Consider the following 14,685-nt stretch of genomic DNA (forward strand, 5'->3'; position numbering starts at 1 on the left):
GGGTGGGGAGGTTGAGAAGTGTTAGGGGTTAAGTGAGGGTTAGGCCAGATTATCAAACCCAGATTTAACTGAGTAGGACATAAAGCTATGGGATATTTTTGATCAGGGAAGTGGTATGAAGAAAGGGTCATTTAAGCAGTATTTATTAAGGGAGTTTAAGATAAGATAGAGATAAATTTATTGAATAAATAGAATGGGACAGGTTTTTTTTGGCAGCTCTTGCCCTAATCATTAAGTTTGTTGTTTTTTTTTTTTTAAGATTTTATTTATTTATTCATGAGAGACCCAGAGATAGAGAGGCAGAAAGACAGGCAGAGGGAGAAGCAGGCTCCATGCAGGGAGCCTGACGTGGAACTCGATCACAGGTCTCCAGGATCACACCCTGGGCCAAAGGCAGGTGCTAAACCACTGAGCCACCCAGGCTGCCCCTAATCATTAAGTTTTATGCAGAAACTGTTGTTTCCTAGAAATTGGAGATTCTCCAGGGCATTATAAAACCAAGATTTGGGGACACCCAGGTGGCTCAATGGTTGAGCATTGGCCTTTGGCACTGGGCCTAGTCCTGGGGTCCTGGGATAGAGTCCCACATTGGGCTCCCACTGAGGAGCCTACTTCTCCCTCTGCCTGTGTTTCTCTGCCTCTCTTTCTGTGTGTCTCATGAATAAATAAAATCTTTAAAAAACAAAACAGAAGAAGCCCAAGACTTGAAAATAAGTGACGAAATTAAGAATTAAATCAAGGTGCCATTAGAGAGAACACAGACTCTAATATGAAACAGATGCTTCCTATTAGAATGGTTTATCCCTGGGACAATCTGCCAGCCTTTCTGTACCTCAGTTTCCTCATCTGTAAAATGGAGATAATTATATTTTGTCATAGGTTAATAATGATCTTCCAGTGACATTAACCAATGGAAATCTAGTCAGCCACAGCCTGGCACACAATACTTGCTTAATAAATGGAGGTGATCACCACCTTTATTATAATTGTGAGCCTCTCCCTAAAAGAAAGTCATCTCCACTTCTCCCCGATAACCTTTGAGGGAAGTTGCCAGTGGAGATCTGCCATGATTTGGGGTACTTTGGGCTCAGTTTGGAATGGCAAGGTCAATGTGGAAGTCAGATGTCAGAGGTGTCTCTTACATCCAGGGGGATTGCATGTCTGGATGGTGAGGCTAAACTGTGGCTCAGGAACTGGGAAAGGAATTAGCCTGAGTCCAAATTTTACTCACCTAGAGGAGTCATGTTATGAGGGACATAAACCATGTCCCTCGCTGTCCATGTCCACATTTTCCACTGTCCTCACACATAGGAGGTGTTCATTGGATATTTGTTAGTTGGATGAAAAAGTCAAGAGAGAAAAAGTGAAAAATCTAGAGTTGAGTAACTTTTCCTTCAATTCTGTAAATGTCATTTTTTGCACCTAGTGCTAGGTGATAGAAGGGACAATAAACAGGAAATCAGGAGACTGACTTTTTAGTCCTGGTGCCATAGGCAAGTCATTTCGTGCTTCTGAGTTTGGTTTCCTCATTTGAAAATTGAGAAACTGGACAGCATTTCATTATAGTACAACTCGTTAAACTGAAGGTAGCCCTTTCTGCCAAAAGTATCCTCATCCTTTTCATTACTTAAAGATATTTTTTATAGTAAACTTGAACTTTTAAACTACTTCCTGCCAGCCTGAAGATTTTTTTTAAAGGTTTTATTTTTTTATTCATGAGAAATACAGAGAGAGAGGCAGAGACAAAGACCAGAGGGAGAAGCAGGCTTCCTCCGGGGGTCTGTTGGGGGACTTGATCCCGGGACTCTGGGATCATGACCTGAGGCAAAGGCAGATGCTCAACCACGGAGCCACCCAGGTGTCCCAGCCTGAAGATTTTCTTTTCTTTTTTTTTTTTTTAAAGATTTGCATTTTCGACAGGCTTCTCAGTGATTTTTTAAAAATTTTTTTATTTATTTATGATAGTCGAAGAGAGAGAGAGAGAGAGAGGCAGAGACACAGGCAGAGGGAGAAGCAGGCTCCATGCACCGGGAGCCCGATGTGGGATTCGATCCCGGGTCTCCAGGATCGCGCCCTGGGCCAAAGGCAGGCGCCAAACCGCTGCGCCACCCAGGGATCCCCCTGAAGATTTTCTTAAACCAGATCCAGAACCATGAATTGTGAGCCTTAGGAGGCTATGAACATACTTTCAGTAGAGTCTAAAATGGTATGTGTATATATGTGTGCATGTGTGTATGAGAATGCCCCCATGAATTTTTCTGCACAGAAGGTCTTTAGCTTTTATTGGATTCCTTCAGGGCTACCACCCCTCAAAGGTTGACTTGTAGAGAAGCTGGGTTTGGGATGGTCTGAGACCTGGATCCTACAAGTAGGATCCCAGGGTTAGAAACTGGGATCTTGTCTCTATTGCCTAATTTTTCCTGTGAGTTTAGCCCAGTCTTTTCTAATTTCTGATACTAGTGATTTCCCTCCCCATAGACTCTCAGTGGGGTTGCACTGCTTCATAGTTCCACCCTGTGTTCCTGTTTTTGTGCTCCCACCCTCAATGTTTCTGCTAATGAAAGCATTTTTCTTCCTTTACCCCCATTCTCTTTCTCCTTGATGACTGGTTGCCCTGGGGACTCTGGCAGTTGGCCATGTTTACATCAGGTAAGATGCATTTCATTTTACTTTGCCTTTCATCAGCTATGGTTGCACAAGACACCCCTAGTCTCAGGAGACTACTGTCAGAAGCTGCAATCTCCCCTGTCTGTGGGCTCATTTGCTTGTTTTACCCCCACCCCTCTTTATACACCTGTCCCCTGATAGGCACTTGCTGAAAACAAGGGGTCAGTGGGATGGTCCTGACTCTGTTACCGATGGACTTTGTGGCTTTAGTAGGCCACACCTCTCTGGCTCACAGTTCCCCATCTGTAGATTGAGTTGGAGTTGATAGTATGTTAGATTTTTTATTTTTGAGATTCTGCCTCTACAAAAAAGAACCTCCTATCATATCAACTGTTTCCCTGACCCTTAAATAAGGTCTTGAAAATGTTAGGAACGGGAAAATTTTCTTGGTCTCAACAGAGAGCTTTTATGAGAGGGGGAAGATGTCTGTTTTCCCAGCTTTAGATTATTATGAAAGCCAGTCAGTTAAGTATTCACCAAGACCCAGGCACATGCTTGGTGAAACAGCAGGGTCTGGCATTCACAGCTGGCTGTGAAAGTCACTGTGAGCTGACTGTTTGCAAGGTTATTGACAAAAGAGCCCCATACTAGTAGGTGGCTTAGGAATGTATGGGGAAGACAGACGTTCCAGAACTCTAGAGCCTCAAAGTCTAGGGCGGAGAAAGCTGCAGGGGAAACAAGAAAGGGGTTCCCACTACATTCAGGGCTGTGCATTCTGACTACAGCAAAACTTGGTACATTTATAAATTTGTCTGCTGGAAATTTATAAAAAGAACATAACACATAAATTGTGAAGCTTTCAACAGTAGGATAAAGGAAATGGGATACAAAAATCATTAAATGCTGCTTTCTCCTTGGCCCTGAAATCCTAGATTCACATTTATAAAATAAACTTTTTATCATTGGGTCTAAACATGCAATTTATGTTCTAAGATAAATGCTGAGAAAAATTATACATGTATTAAATTATTCAAAGATACTATAGATAACATGGTTTTATCATTCTTTTGTTTTAGAGAAAGTTAAGCAGAATATTTTTTAACCAGTGAACGAGCCTGGGAAGCCCAAAACAGAATTCTGTGTTTTTAATATTGAAAGAAAATAGTTGAATGTAAAAATCAATGAAAGTACATTAGAAACTTTAAGCAAATTTAGATAATAGCAAAATCTATCTTTTAGCACATAGTAAATCACCAGAAAATGGTGAGGTTATTATGTCCAAATGCTGATATCTGGGATACAAAGTGGTTGAAGAAACGCTGTAAAAATGAGAAATCACAGAAAGAAAAATTTGCCTGCCAGTGTAATACAGTTGATCTGTTGGGGAAGGCAGAGATTTAAGGTTCATTATATCAGCATTCACGGCCTAAACTGAGGCTGAGTCTGTCAGACCCATTGATACTGCTACAGACTTGCAGTTCCTTCCTGCTGTGTTGCTGAGAGCCCCTTGACTTAATGAAACATGAAGAAGTCTTTAATTATGAGGTGTTTAAAAGCAATTTTGAGGGGCAGCCCGAGTGGCTTAGCGGTTTAGCACCTGCCTTTGGCCCCAGGCATGATCCTGGAGACCCGGGATCGAGATCCATGTCAGGTTCCCTGCATGGAGCCTGCTTCTCCCTCTGCCTGTGTCTCTGCCTCTGTGTGTGTGTGTGTGTGTCTCTCATGAATAAATAAATAAAATCTTTAAAAAAAAAAAACCACCAAACCCCCCCCCCCAAAAAATATAAAAGCAATTATGATTTCACCAGTAGTAAATATTTATTGAGTACCAGGAGCAGGAATCAGAGAGTTGGGTTCCTTGAAGTATTCCCTACTGGTGCTGGTGTTTCCAGTTTGAGGTGTCTGGTCCATGTTTTTCTTCTGGCTGTGACCACTCTGTAGTGAGCTTATATCATTCATGCATTTTTCTCTCCTGTTTTCAGTGGTTGGAGACCAGACCTAACAGACAGGTGTGTCCAGTTTGCAAAGCTGGCATCAGCCGAGATAAAGTCATCCCGCTCTATGGCAGGGGCAGCACTGGGCAGCAGGACCCCAGGTGAGGCCTTGGGGCACCTCTCACATCCACTCCTCCCTTTGGACATGAATTCACTTCTATTCATCACCTTCTCACCCCACCCTTTACTTAGTGCTTACACACCCTCATTTTGAGGCAGTTGGGATCCAGATGGGAGTCCTTTAGGAAGGGAAGGAAGCCAAGTTGTTCCTCACTGGGCTGTAATGCAGATATCCACTGAGCTTCTACCAGCAAGCAGGCAATGTGTTAGGTAGTGCACAAGATACCACAATTTTAAGAGTGCAGAATGCTTTGAAGGAGCAGCTTGGGAAGCAGAGTGTCCAGAAGGAGAGTCTGCAAGGAAGGGAGTTGCTGCAGCAGTGATATATAAAGTACAGAGGGAGAAGAGGACAGGAGGCTGAGAGGCTTTGTGGAGTTTGAGGTATGAGTGGGTCTGTCATTCACTAAACACAAGTTTTGAGAGCTCTTCATGGTCTGGTGCACGCATGCACACATATGCATGTGCTCACACACCCCAAATTCCCCAGCAATGTCTCGTACTTTCTCTTAACCCCACCCCAGCATATCCTGCACACAGACATACTGGATTTCTCTTAAGGGAACTTACCCTTTCACAATTTATGAGCCTTTGTATTTGTTTTCCCTCTGCCTCTTCTACCCTCCCCAGTCCTGCTCACATCCTCCTCCTCCACTAATTTCTATCCATCTTTAATGAGCAGCTGTGAAGTTACCTTCTCCTTAAAGTGGTCCACTTTAGTTAGTTGCTCTCACTCATGCTTCCACCTTATGTAGTTGATACCTCTCTTCAGGAATTCCCTTCCCACACTGTATTGTGATTGGTTGTAACCCCCTTTGTGATTGGTTGTAACCCCCTTCAAATCAGAAACACCTCAAGAGTAGGGTCCGTCACAGTCTTAGTATTTGTAGTGTCCTGCCTATTGCATAATGGGTAACAAGCTTCAGTCCAGTATATTGGGGATGAGTGACAGAAGGGGATAAGATGCAGAGGCAGGGCAGCCCGGGTGGCTCAGCCGTTTGGCGCTGCCTTCGGCCCAGGTCCTGGTCCTGGAGTCCCGGGATCGAGTCCTGCATCGGGCTCCCTGCGTGGAGCCTGCCTCTCTCTCTGCCTGTGCCTTTACCTCTCTCTCTCTCTCTGGGTCTCTCATGAATAAATAAATAAAATCTTAAAAAAAAAAAAAGACCCAGAGGCCAAAAACAAAGTGTAGAGTACTTACCAAGGAAATAGTGAGGGGTAAAGCTGAAGTTAATTGGGGCATATCAGAGAGATCCTGAATCTCAGCCCTCTTTGCTGACAGGCCATTCTCTATTTCAGTTTGGATTTGGGATTTTTAACCCAGTGACCCCTGGACATAGGTCCAGAGAAGATGTCTGGCTAGCATTCATAATCAGTCTTGGCCAAGCTCCTGTGAGAGAAGTTGACAGTGTATAGTGCAATGTAATGAACATCTGAGATTTTCTCCCTGCTTTTCTATATAGTTGGAAAAACAATTGCAAGTAGAATGAAGATTAAGATTTGGTTTAATTTGGTGTAAGTTCACATGTGGGCAAGTCAGGGCAACCTGACTCTGTTGGTGAAGAGCATTATGATTATTTATTTTACAATGTTTCTGTTTCAGAGAGAAGACCCCTCCCCGCCCTCAAGGACAGAGGCCAGAGCCAGAGAACAGAGGGGTGAGGAACATTCTAGAAGCAGCTTCTAGAATGGCTTTAGGAGTTTCCCTCTTGGCCCTACATTTTTTCTCCTTGATTATTAAAAGTAAAGGAAAAATTGTGAAATACACAAAGGAAAAGAAGGGGGAAATCACTTATAATCACACCATCTGAAGATAACTACTGGAAATATTTTGGTCTATTTTTTTGTTGTTCTATAATTATATATACACACATAAAAGTTTTATAGATCTGTTTACGTGTATGTATTTTATAGATGCATATACATATGTTCTTGTTTATTTTTTATAATACTTGTCTCTTGTTTTTTAACTCTTGTTTTTAAAATTTCATTCCTTCTATATTAAGTGCCTTCTGTATGCTGGGCATTATTCTAGGCACTGATGATAGATCAGTAAACATAGCAAAGATCCCTGCCCTTAATGGAGTTTATATTAGAGATGGGGAGACTTTTAATGATATATCGTGAGATTTTACATGCCAGTAATACTTTATTTAAAGGCTGTTTAGTGTTCAGTTGTATAAACTTAACATTATTTGATCATTTGTTGGACATTTAGCTGTTTCCCTTTTTCTTATTTTAAAAATACTCTGTTGAACTTAGAGATATCTTTTTGAACAGGTACATGGTTGTTTTACTAGGATAAATTCTTAGAAGAATCGGTAGCTCAAAAAATTTGCTCATTTATTTTATTTTATTTTTTAAAGATTTTATTTATTCATGAGAGACACAGAGAGAGAGAGAGAGAGAGAGAGAGGCAGAGACACAGGCAGAGGGAGAAGCAGGCTCCATGCAGGGAGCCCGACGTGGGACTCGATCCTGGGTCTCCAGGATCACACCTTGGGCTGAAGGCAGCGCTAAACCGCTAAGCCACCCGGGCTGCCCAAATTTGCTCATTTAAATCCGATGTTACTGTTAAAATTTTCTTGTTAAAATATTAAAGAAATTATAATAGCAAAACATTTATCCACACTACTGGAATCCCCAAACAAGTATATGTTCTCCAGATTAAAATATTAAAAATTTTGAGGGAAAATACTTATATCTGTATCTTGTCTACATACCTATATATTGTCCTGAGCATACTTATGACCATAGTGTTCAGTTTTGTCTGATAATTTCGTCACAAGAGTTTTTCAGTTCTGCACAGAATTAAGAGCATGAGTTTTTGGATCATATTGACCTAGTTTTTGATCTAAATTCTCTCTCCTTGACTACCAGGTGACATTACTTTAACTTTCCTAGGCTCTGTTTCTCAACAGAGTCTTCACCTCCTACCTCAAGAAGCCAAGGCCCTGGCCTTAATGACAGTGGTGTGTAGTTCTAGTGTATACAAATACTCGCAGCCACCAGTGATGCTTTCCTGCCTGCTTTGCCCCAGCAAATGTGAGGACTTGTGGAATTGTATAGAGGTTGCTGAAACAGAGACCAGAGGGTCAGTCCGCAGGATTGCACTCATTGAAGTGGCAGCTCCTGATGAAACAGTTGCACCTTCCTGGGTAAGGCAGCCTCAGTCCCAGGAGCCCTCAGACTCAACCATGCTGGGTCTGAGTAGGAGGCATCTCTGCACTGAGAAGATGGAAAACTGATTATTTTTCTTCTCTATAGGCTTGCCCTCTTGTTAATATATGCTGTTAGGCTTTATAGGTAGTGCCATTTGTAGCTGGATGCTAGGCTGCTTGGTATGGGATAGGGAACAGCTATTTTCATGACTTGGAAAAGACTCACAAATGAAGGCCAGTCATCTCTTTGTGGAGAGCAGTTGACCCCATGCATTTTCTTATTTTTTTTTTTAATCATTTGTTCCAAAGATCGATCTAGAGATGTAGGGGCGGAGAGAAAATTTTTTGTAAGAAAGAGCATAGGTTTTCGGATCATATTGACCTAATTTCTGATCTGAACTCTGCCCCTTCTACTAGCTGTGCAACTTTGGTCAAGATAGAAAAAAGTTTGTTTATTCACAGTGTTATAATTCCTACTGATTCTTTTCATATGAAAGATGATGCCTTATAGAACATGTTAGAGGAGGGGAAAGCTGAGGTTGATATACCAAACTGCTGGCAGTGACTATGGGAGAGTGTGGCCATGGAATGGTGAATAAGGAGACCTCTGGGGCTGGGCGGGGAAGAGACCTCTGACTTAATATGTTAATTAATCTTCTAATGTGTAAGTTTCTTATAACAAGCGTATATACTTTTTTATAATCAGATAAAAAATAAAGTGTTTTTATGTTTTTTAAACTCTTTGTAAAAGTATTAAAAGAAAACTGAGGGAAAATACTTACCTGTCTATATCATATTCCCATACCTACATGTCAGCATGTACCACAGTTGTGACCATAGTGTCCAGTTTTGTCTGGGGACCTTTGGTCACCAGAGTTTTTCTGTGTTGCTGCATAGTCAGCATCATGGTCTTTAGAGAGTGTGTGTATCAAGATTTTGATCATGACCTCCATTGTTGGTTAATTAGAGTTCCACTTTTTTTGCTATTACCAATAATGTACAGCTTGTTCTGATGTTCCCTTGTAATTGGGTGGAGGAGTTGTCGCCAGTTTTGTTATAAAGCATGTAGAAAATTTTACTGATTAGTGTGGGATTCTGGGAAAAAATCTGGTGCTCCAAGAGCCCTGACTTGCATCAGCAGATTGTTTTACTTTGGGCCAGAGCCAGTCCTTTCTGGCATTCACAGCTCCTTAGCTGGGACCCCTTGAAGGCTAGAAGGGCAGAGGAGCCACCAGGGTTTCTCTGCCTTGTACTCTAAATGGGAAGAAAAGATGTCCTGGGATGCCTGGGTGGCTCAGCAGTTGAGCGTCTGCCTTAGGGTCAGGGCATGATCCCGGACTTCTGGGATCAAGTGGGACTTCTGGGATCAAGTGCTGCATCGGGCTCCCTGCAGGGAGCCTGCTTCTCCCTCTGCTGATGTTTCTGCCTCTCTCTGTGTCTCTCGTGAATAAATAAATCTTAAAAAAAAAAAAAAAAAAAAGATGCTCCCCCTTGGAAACAGCAGAGGGTAGGGAGGAGAGGCAGGTGCCACTTGCAGGTGGCATGTTTGACAGGTGTGGGAGAAACATGCTTGTTCTTCTGAATTGTATTTCTTGCATACAGGGATTTCAAGGATTTGGATTTGGAGATGGTGGCTTCCAAATGTCTTTTGGAATTGGGGCATTTCCCTTTGGGATATTTGCCACAGCATTTAACATAAATGATGGGCGGCCTCCTCCAGGTAAGACCCCGCTTCCTTAGTATTTCTACTTGAAAGCTCCTTGGAATTCATTAGTATTAATATGACAATTATAGATAATTGTCACTGCTTGGTCAGTCAGCCTTTTCGAAACGTGAAGTCTTTTCACATTACTGGTAGTCATGATAATGTATCTTGCCCACTTAATGTTAGGCATGTTCAAAGTGCTTGTCATCACAAACGGGATTCTCACCACAAGCCTTATGGGATGGGTGTGCATTTAGCTCTGTTTTACAAATCAGAAAATGCTCAGTGTGTTTCACAAGATTTACTCTGTGCATATAAAATAAAATAGAATAAAATGATTCTTTTATTTTAGAATCTGAAGAAAAGCCTAGTCCTGTGCATGTACCATTTGGGGGCAAGGAGGAGTGAGGCAACTCACCAGGATCCAAAGCCTCTCTATTCTGTGGCTTGTCTGTCCAGCTTCCCTTAGGATACATGTGGGGCTGATCATAAGCCCCACCCTTTTGGGAACCCTTTCTCCCTTTCTAGGTCTGTTACCTGCTGCTCCCTTTCTCTCTTCAGCCACCATAAAGGTGCCAGCTGCATTCCATGTCGAGCAAGGCAGCAAAGTGGGTGCCTGTACTTTATCCCAGTCTGACACTTGAGCCAAGATTCTTACCATGGAGTGTGCAGAGGTGCCGAGGTCTGTTGAGCTCTGCTTGCACTCATTAGAGCCTTGTGTGTGCTGGGCAGAGTGTGTGGTATAGAAGGGAGCAATGTATGGTTCCTGGCCAGGAGCTTTTGCTCTTAGGGACAGAAACCTACTCCTGGGTCATCCCAGTTTCCTCAGCCCTTACCTGGTGCTTGGCACATAGCAGGCAATCAGGAAGTCTTTATTGACTGATTGCCTGTGTGAATCATCAGAGTACCTACTTGGGGAATAGTACAGCACCAAGAGATCTTGGAATGCCCTTACCTCCTCCACCTCAAAAGTTCTCCTTCATTTACACATTTTCTCAAAGGAAGGAAACTCCACAGGGCAGGGTATGCTCTGCCCTGACAAAGGGACAGGGCGCTATGGTAGCAGCAAGAACCTGCTTGGCAGCTTGCTTCCCTTCTTCCTGGTTCAGGGCTTACCCTGAGTTCTTCAGGTAAAGAGAGTTCTACAGTTCTGGCTGGACTTGGATCACTTTTATCCCCCTGCCACAATCAGTTTTCCTTTGTCATATTTGATAAAATTTGCCTATCTTGGATATAGACTTTCTTACTCTCCTTCCCCCAAAGTCTGGACAGGGAGCTCTACATAGTAGCTTTTCTCAAAGTAGGGAGGAATGGAAGCCTAGCTCTGCCCCTAGTTTGCTATGTGATGGGCAAGACAAGTCACTTTGCCTGTCTGGGCCCTACTTTTCTCCTCTGGAAAAGGAAGGCACTCTGCATGGGGCTCTCTGAGACCAGCCCACCCCCCAACCCCCCACCCACACCAGCTCAACAGTGCCAGAATCTAGAGACTCCATGACTCAGAAGGGAGCGTGTAGAGAGGCTGAAAGCATGACTCTTGGGCTCTGCCACTAACTCGTAAACCTTGTGATCTTGGGCAGATCACCTCGTACCTGTGCTTCAGTTTCTTCTTACACAAAATGGGAATAACAGTACCCACCAAGCAGTAATGTGTATACAAAATTCTTAGCACAGAGAAGATGCTTAACAGCAGCTTTTCTTTTATTATTTCCTCTAAGAGTTTCCTGTTTTATACCTGCAGACCAGACTCTCTTTGGATAAACTGGAAACCTTGTCCTCATTGTTATATTATTTCACATATCATCATAATTTCAATTTTGTTTTGCCTAATGTTATTTGGGGTTTGGAAATCTTTTTAGTGTGCAGAGTCCTACTGTAAAAAGATGAAGATTGATGCTCTCTACTTCTGGCCCAAATGGGCAGCGTGCACAGCTGTAGCATTCTGACAGCCTCTCTTCTCCCTCCTGTCTCTCCAGCTGTCCCTGGAACACCCCAGTACGTGGATGAACAGTTCCTGTCACGCCTCTTCCTGTTTGTGGCCCTAGTGATTATGTTCTGGCTCCTCATTGCCTAATGTTGGGCTCCCAGCCTATATCCATGGCAGGACCTCTGGACTGGTGACATTGGACACCTACTCTTGATGTTTGGCTTCCTGGCTAATCCTGACCCCTAGAATCGGGGGGTGGTCAGTAATACATCAAGGAGTTTTGCTTCCCCATCAGAGCTTAGGGACTCAAGACCAGTTGCCAAGGACTTTGGAGTATGTCCACTGCTGTAAACACCCTGCTATAACCTCAGTCCTTGGCATTGAGTCATCTTTCATGAGTTACACCATGAAATCCTGTTCCAGCTCAGCAGGTCCTGACTCTGCACAGGGAAGAGGCTAGGAGAAACTGTCAGTACAATATCACCTGAGTTTAATATTACAAAAACAAAGGGATGAACCAAGTAGAAACTTTTTCTCTTTAAATACCCCTTGGTAAGTGACCTCCAAAATCAGTGAACTTCTCATATAGAGAGGCTCCCCTCCATATCCCAGTGCTGCTCTGCCCTATTTCCTCCTCCTCCTCAGCAGAAATGCAAGAAATTGCTGCCCTATAAAGATCATAATTGCAAGCAGCTAAAACTGGAGTCACTTCATGAATTCACCAGAGATCCAAAGATCTTTTATTGGCTCTGAGCCATGTTCAGTCTCTTTGGCTCCAGAGAGTGGCTTGATTGACCTCCTAGTTTCCTGGAGTAGATTATCCCCAGAGACATGTGGCTTCAGTCACAGATTTCCCATCATCTTTCCCTCCCCAAATATTTTCATCTGCCTCTCTGCCAGTGGACACACGGTGGAGACTACTACTGAAGCTGGACTGACTCCTCATCAGGACAGACCTGCCAGCGGGACTCTGGCAGGATTTGGAGCTCTGATGCAGGAAAAACTGAACAAGCAGCCCTGTCCTCAAGGCCACAAAAGCTCTGGGTGCATCCTCTCAGACTCACCCAAAGGACACTGGAGGCTTTGTCAAGTCAGCTCAGCTCAGCTGCATGTTGAAGACCATCTTCTCCAGAAGCCAAATTGTCCTTTATGAAGAGGCAGGAGTGGGGAGACCCACATGTGACCCTGATTTTGGTATGGCTTGGTGAATAACCCTGAAAACTCCTTGTATGTGTGCTAACACCAGAGAAGCACACAACTGCAGAGCAGGCAACTCCTCTGATTATTTTTAAAGTGAGGCAGCAGGGCCTAGAGAGCCTCAGCATGATGATATAGTGTGGTCTTTCCCCAGGAAATTTCCAGGGGAAATTATCTTCCCAAGCCCTCGACTTGTTTTTCCACTTCACAAACTTTTTCCTCAGAATCTGATTGAGGGAGTGGTTCCAGGCAGGAGGACAGTTTACTTGTGAAATGGTTCTTGCTCTGCTGGTCAGCCCTCTTCCTAGAAATCCAGCCTCTTCCAGGAGATCCCAGGGGTTGAGGGAGAAGAACGTCCTCTGGGGCCCTCTCTGTCACTTTACCAGTCCACACTGCTCTTGGCTTACTCCCAGCCATAGCCAACAAGTAGTAGAAAGCCTCTCTAGTGCTTTTTTCCAGATGTGACTCTACATAGCATGTGGAAACCAAGACCTTAAGGAAGATGAGGGAAATCCTCCTCTCCTCTCCACAGCCCCCACCCCTTCCCCTCTGTACCTGTCAATGCCAGAGTTCAGTGTTTAATCAGACAAAATTTAAGTATTGAATAGGTGGTTTGTTTGCCGAATCCATTTGGTAGGACCCAGCCACCAGCTTTACAGTGTCCTTGATGGATTTTAAACATTCTTAGGACACCCACGCAAGAGTGCTCTTTTTATTACCTCCTGGAAATCCCCAAAGTCAGCGAGGTGGGGGCAGGGGGGTATCCTGAATTTTCAGCCCAAGTGCATTGGTGGGATCTTTTAGTGTAGTAGCCCCACCTAGTGGTGAGAGAGAGGACTTCAGTCAGATGGGCCCAATAGAAATGGGTTTCCAGAAGAAAGGTTAAAAAAGGATTGTAGGTAGAAAGACAAATCACTTGGACTCTTTAACAAAGTAGTGAGCCCAGGAGAACACCAGCAAAGGCATCCCAGGAACCTGTCAGTAAAGCCAGGTTGGTCACGTGCCCTTTGATTTTGAACCTTCTAGGTCCCTATTCACCCTCTATTGGAGCTGGGGCAGGAGAGCCAACTTGGGACTGCTGGCCCAGCCCCAACAGGAAACCCCCTTCCCACCACCGTCTGCAGGCTCACCGCCTTATCCCTCTGCCAATGCAGTTTTCTTTTGTGTGTTATCTATGTTCTTGGCCTCCACCCGCTCCTACCACCTTTGTGGATTAGGACCAGGTCCCACCCACAGTCAGAAAATGACACCATGTACAGTGGCACACCTTGACCAGTCACTAATTTTCACTGTTGTGAAAGTGATTTGATCTAGAATTAAATGGTTTTACATTACTGTGAGCTGTGGACTTGTCTATATGAGGTGGTGGGGTGGGGCATGAATGGGTTGGGGAGTAGTCACACTGGTCTGGCCTCTGCGAAACACCTCTGCAGTGGTGGGAATGTCACATTGCGGAGCAAAGTCTTCAGGCAACCATCAATAATTAGAGATGAGAAGTACAAGCTGGAGGCCTGGCTTCATACACAGCCCTGCCCAAGGTGTGACCTGACAGCCCTGGTCCTGACAAGTGTATGGAATTCCTAAGTTTGCAGGCTACCATGATGGAACTTAGCTTGTGGACGGTCAGAACCTTAAGGACAATCACAGATTATTCAGTGTCTGCATCTCTCCACAAGTTCTGCAACAGGGCAGGTGGGCCCCCGGCCAGGCCTTCTGCCTAGAACAGTAGATGTACAGTTCCCTGAAGCTCCTCAGCACAACGTGTGATGAAAGATAGTGAGGTTACAAACCTGGCCCAGCCTCAGGCTCCCCAGCACACCAGAGCTACAGGTCATCCCTCTGAAAAGGTCTCTCTTCTCCCTTTCTTCCATTTTGACCTAAGTTACCAAGATGAATAGCACCAAAATTTGGTAGGAAATGCAAAAGTGAGGGATTTCCAAGAACTCCTAAGCCCAAAAAGAAATGGAAAACAAAACACATTTA

General features: G+C 43.9%; 1 protein-coding gene across 4 annotated transcripts in view; it reads left to right on the forward strand.

Annotated features, from left to right (window-relative positions):
• The window catches only part of RNF185 (ring finger protein 185), a 34,276-nt gene extending 20,240 nt beyond the window's left edge, over positions 1–14,036 (forward strand). For all 4 annotated transcript variants that reach the window (XM_025985918.2, XM_025985916.2, XM_072723232.1 and 1 more), the window contains 5 exons: positions 2,631–2,649; positions 4,590–4,702; positions 6,319–6,373; positions 9,479–9,596; positions 11,555–14,036. In XM_025985918.2, coding sequence (XP_025841703.1) covers positions 2,631–2,649; positions 4,590–4,702; positions 6,319–6,373; positions 9,479–9,596; positions 11,555–11,652 — 403 coding nt within the window. In that variant the 3' untranslated portion in view covers positions 11,653–14,036. The remainder of the gene's footprint in view (positions 1–2,630; positions 2,650–4,589; positions 4,703–6,318; positions 6,374–9,478; positions 9,597–11,554) is intronic.
• Positions 14,037–14,685: the final 649 nt, after the last annotated feature.

The sequence above is a fragment of the Vulpes vulpes genome, chromosome 10, assembly GCF_048418805.1.
Source record: "Vulpes vulpes isolate BD-2025 chromosome 10, VulVul3, whole genome shotgun sequence".
Taxonomy (NCBI): domain Eukaryota; kingdom Metazoa; phylum Chordata; class Mammalia; order Carnivora; family Canidae; genus Vulpes; species Vulpes vulpes.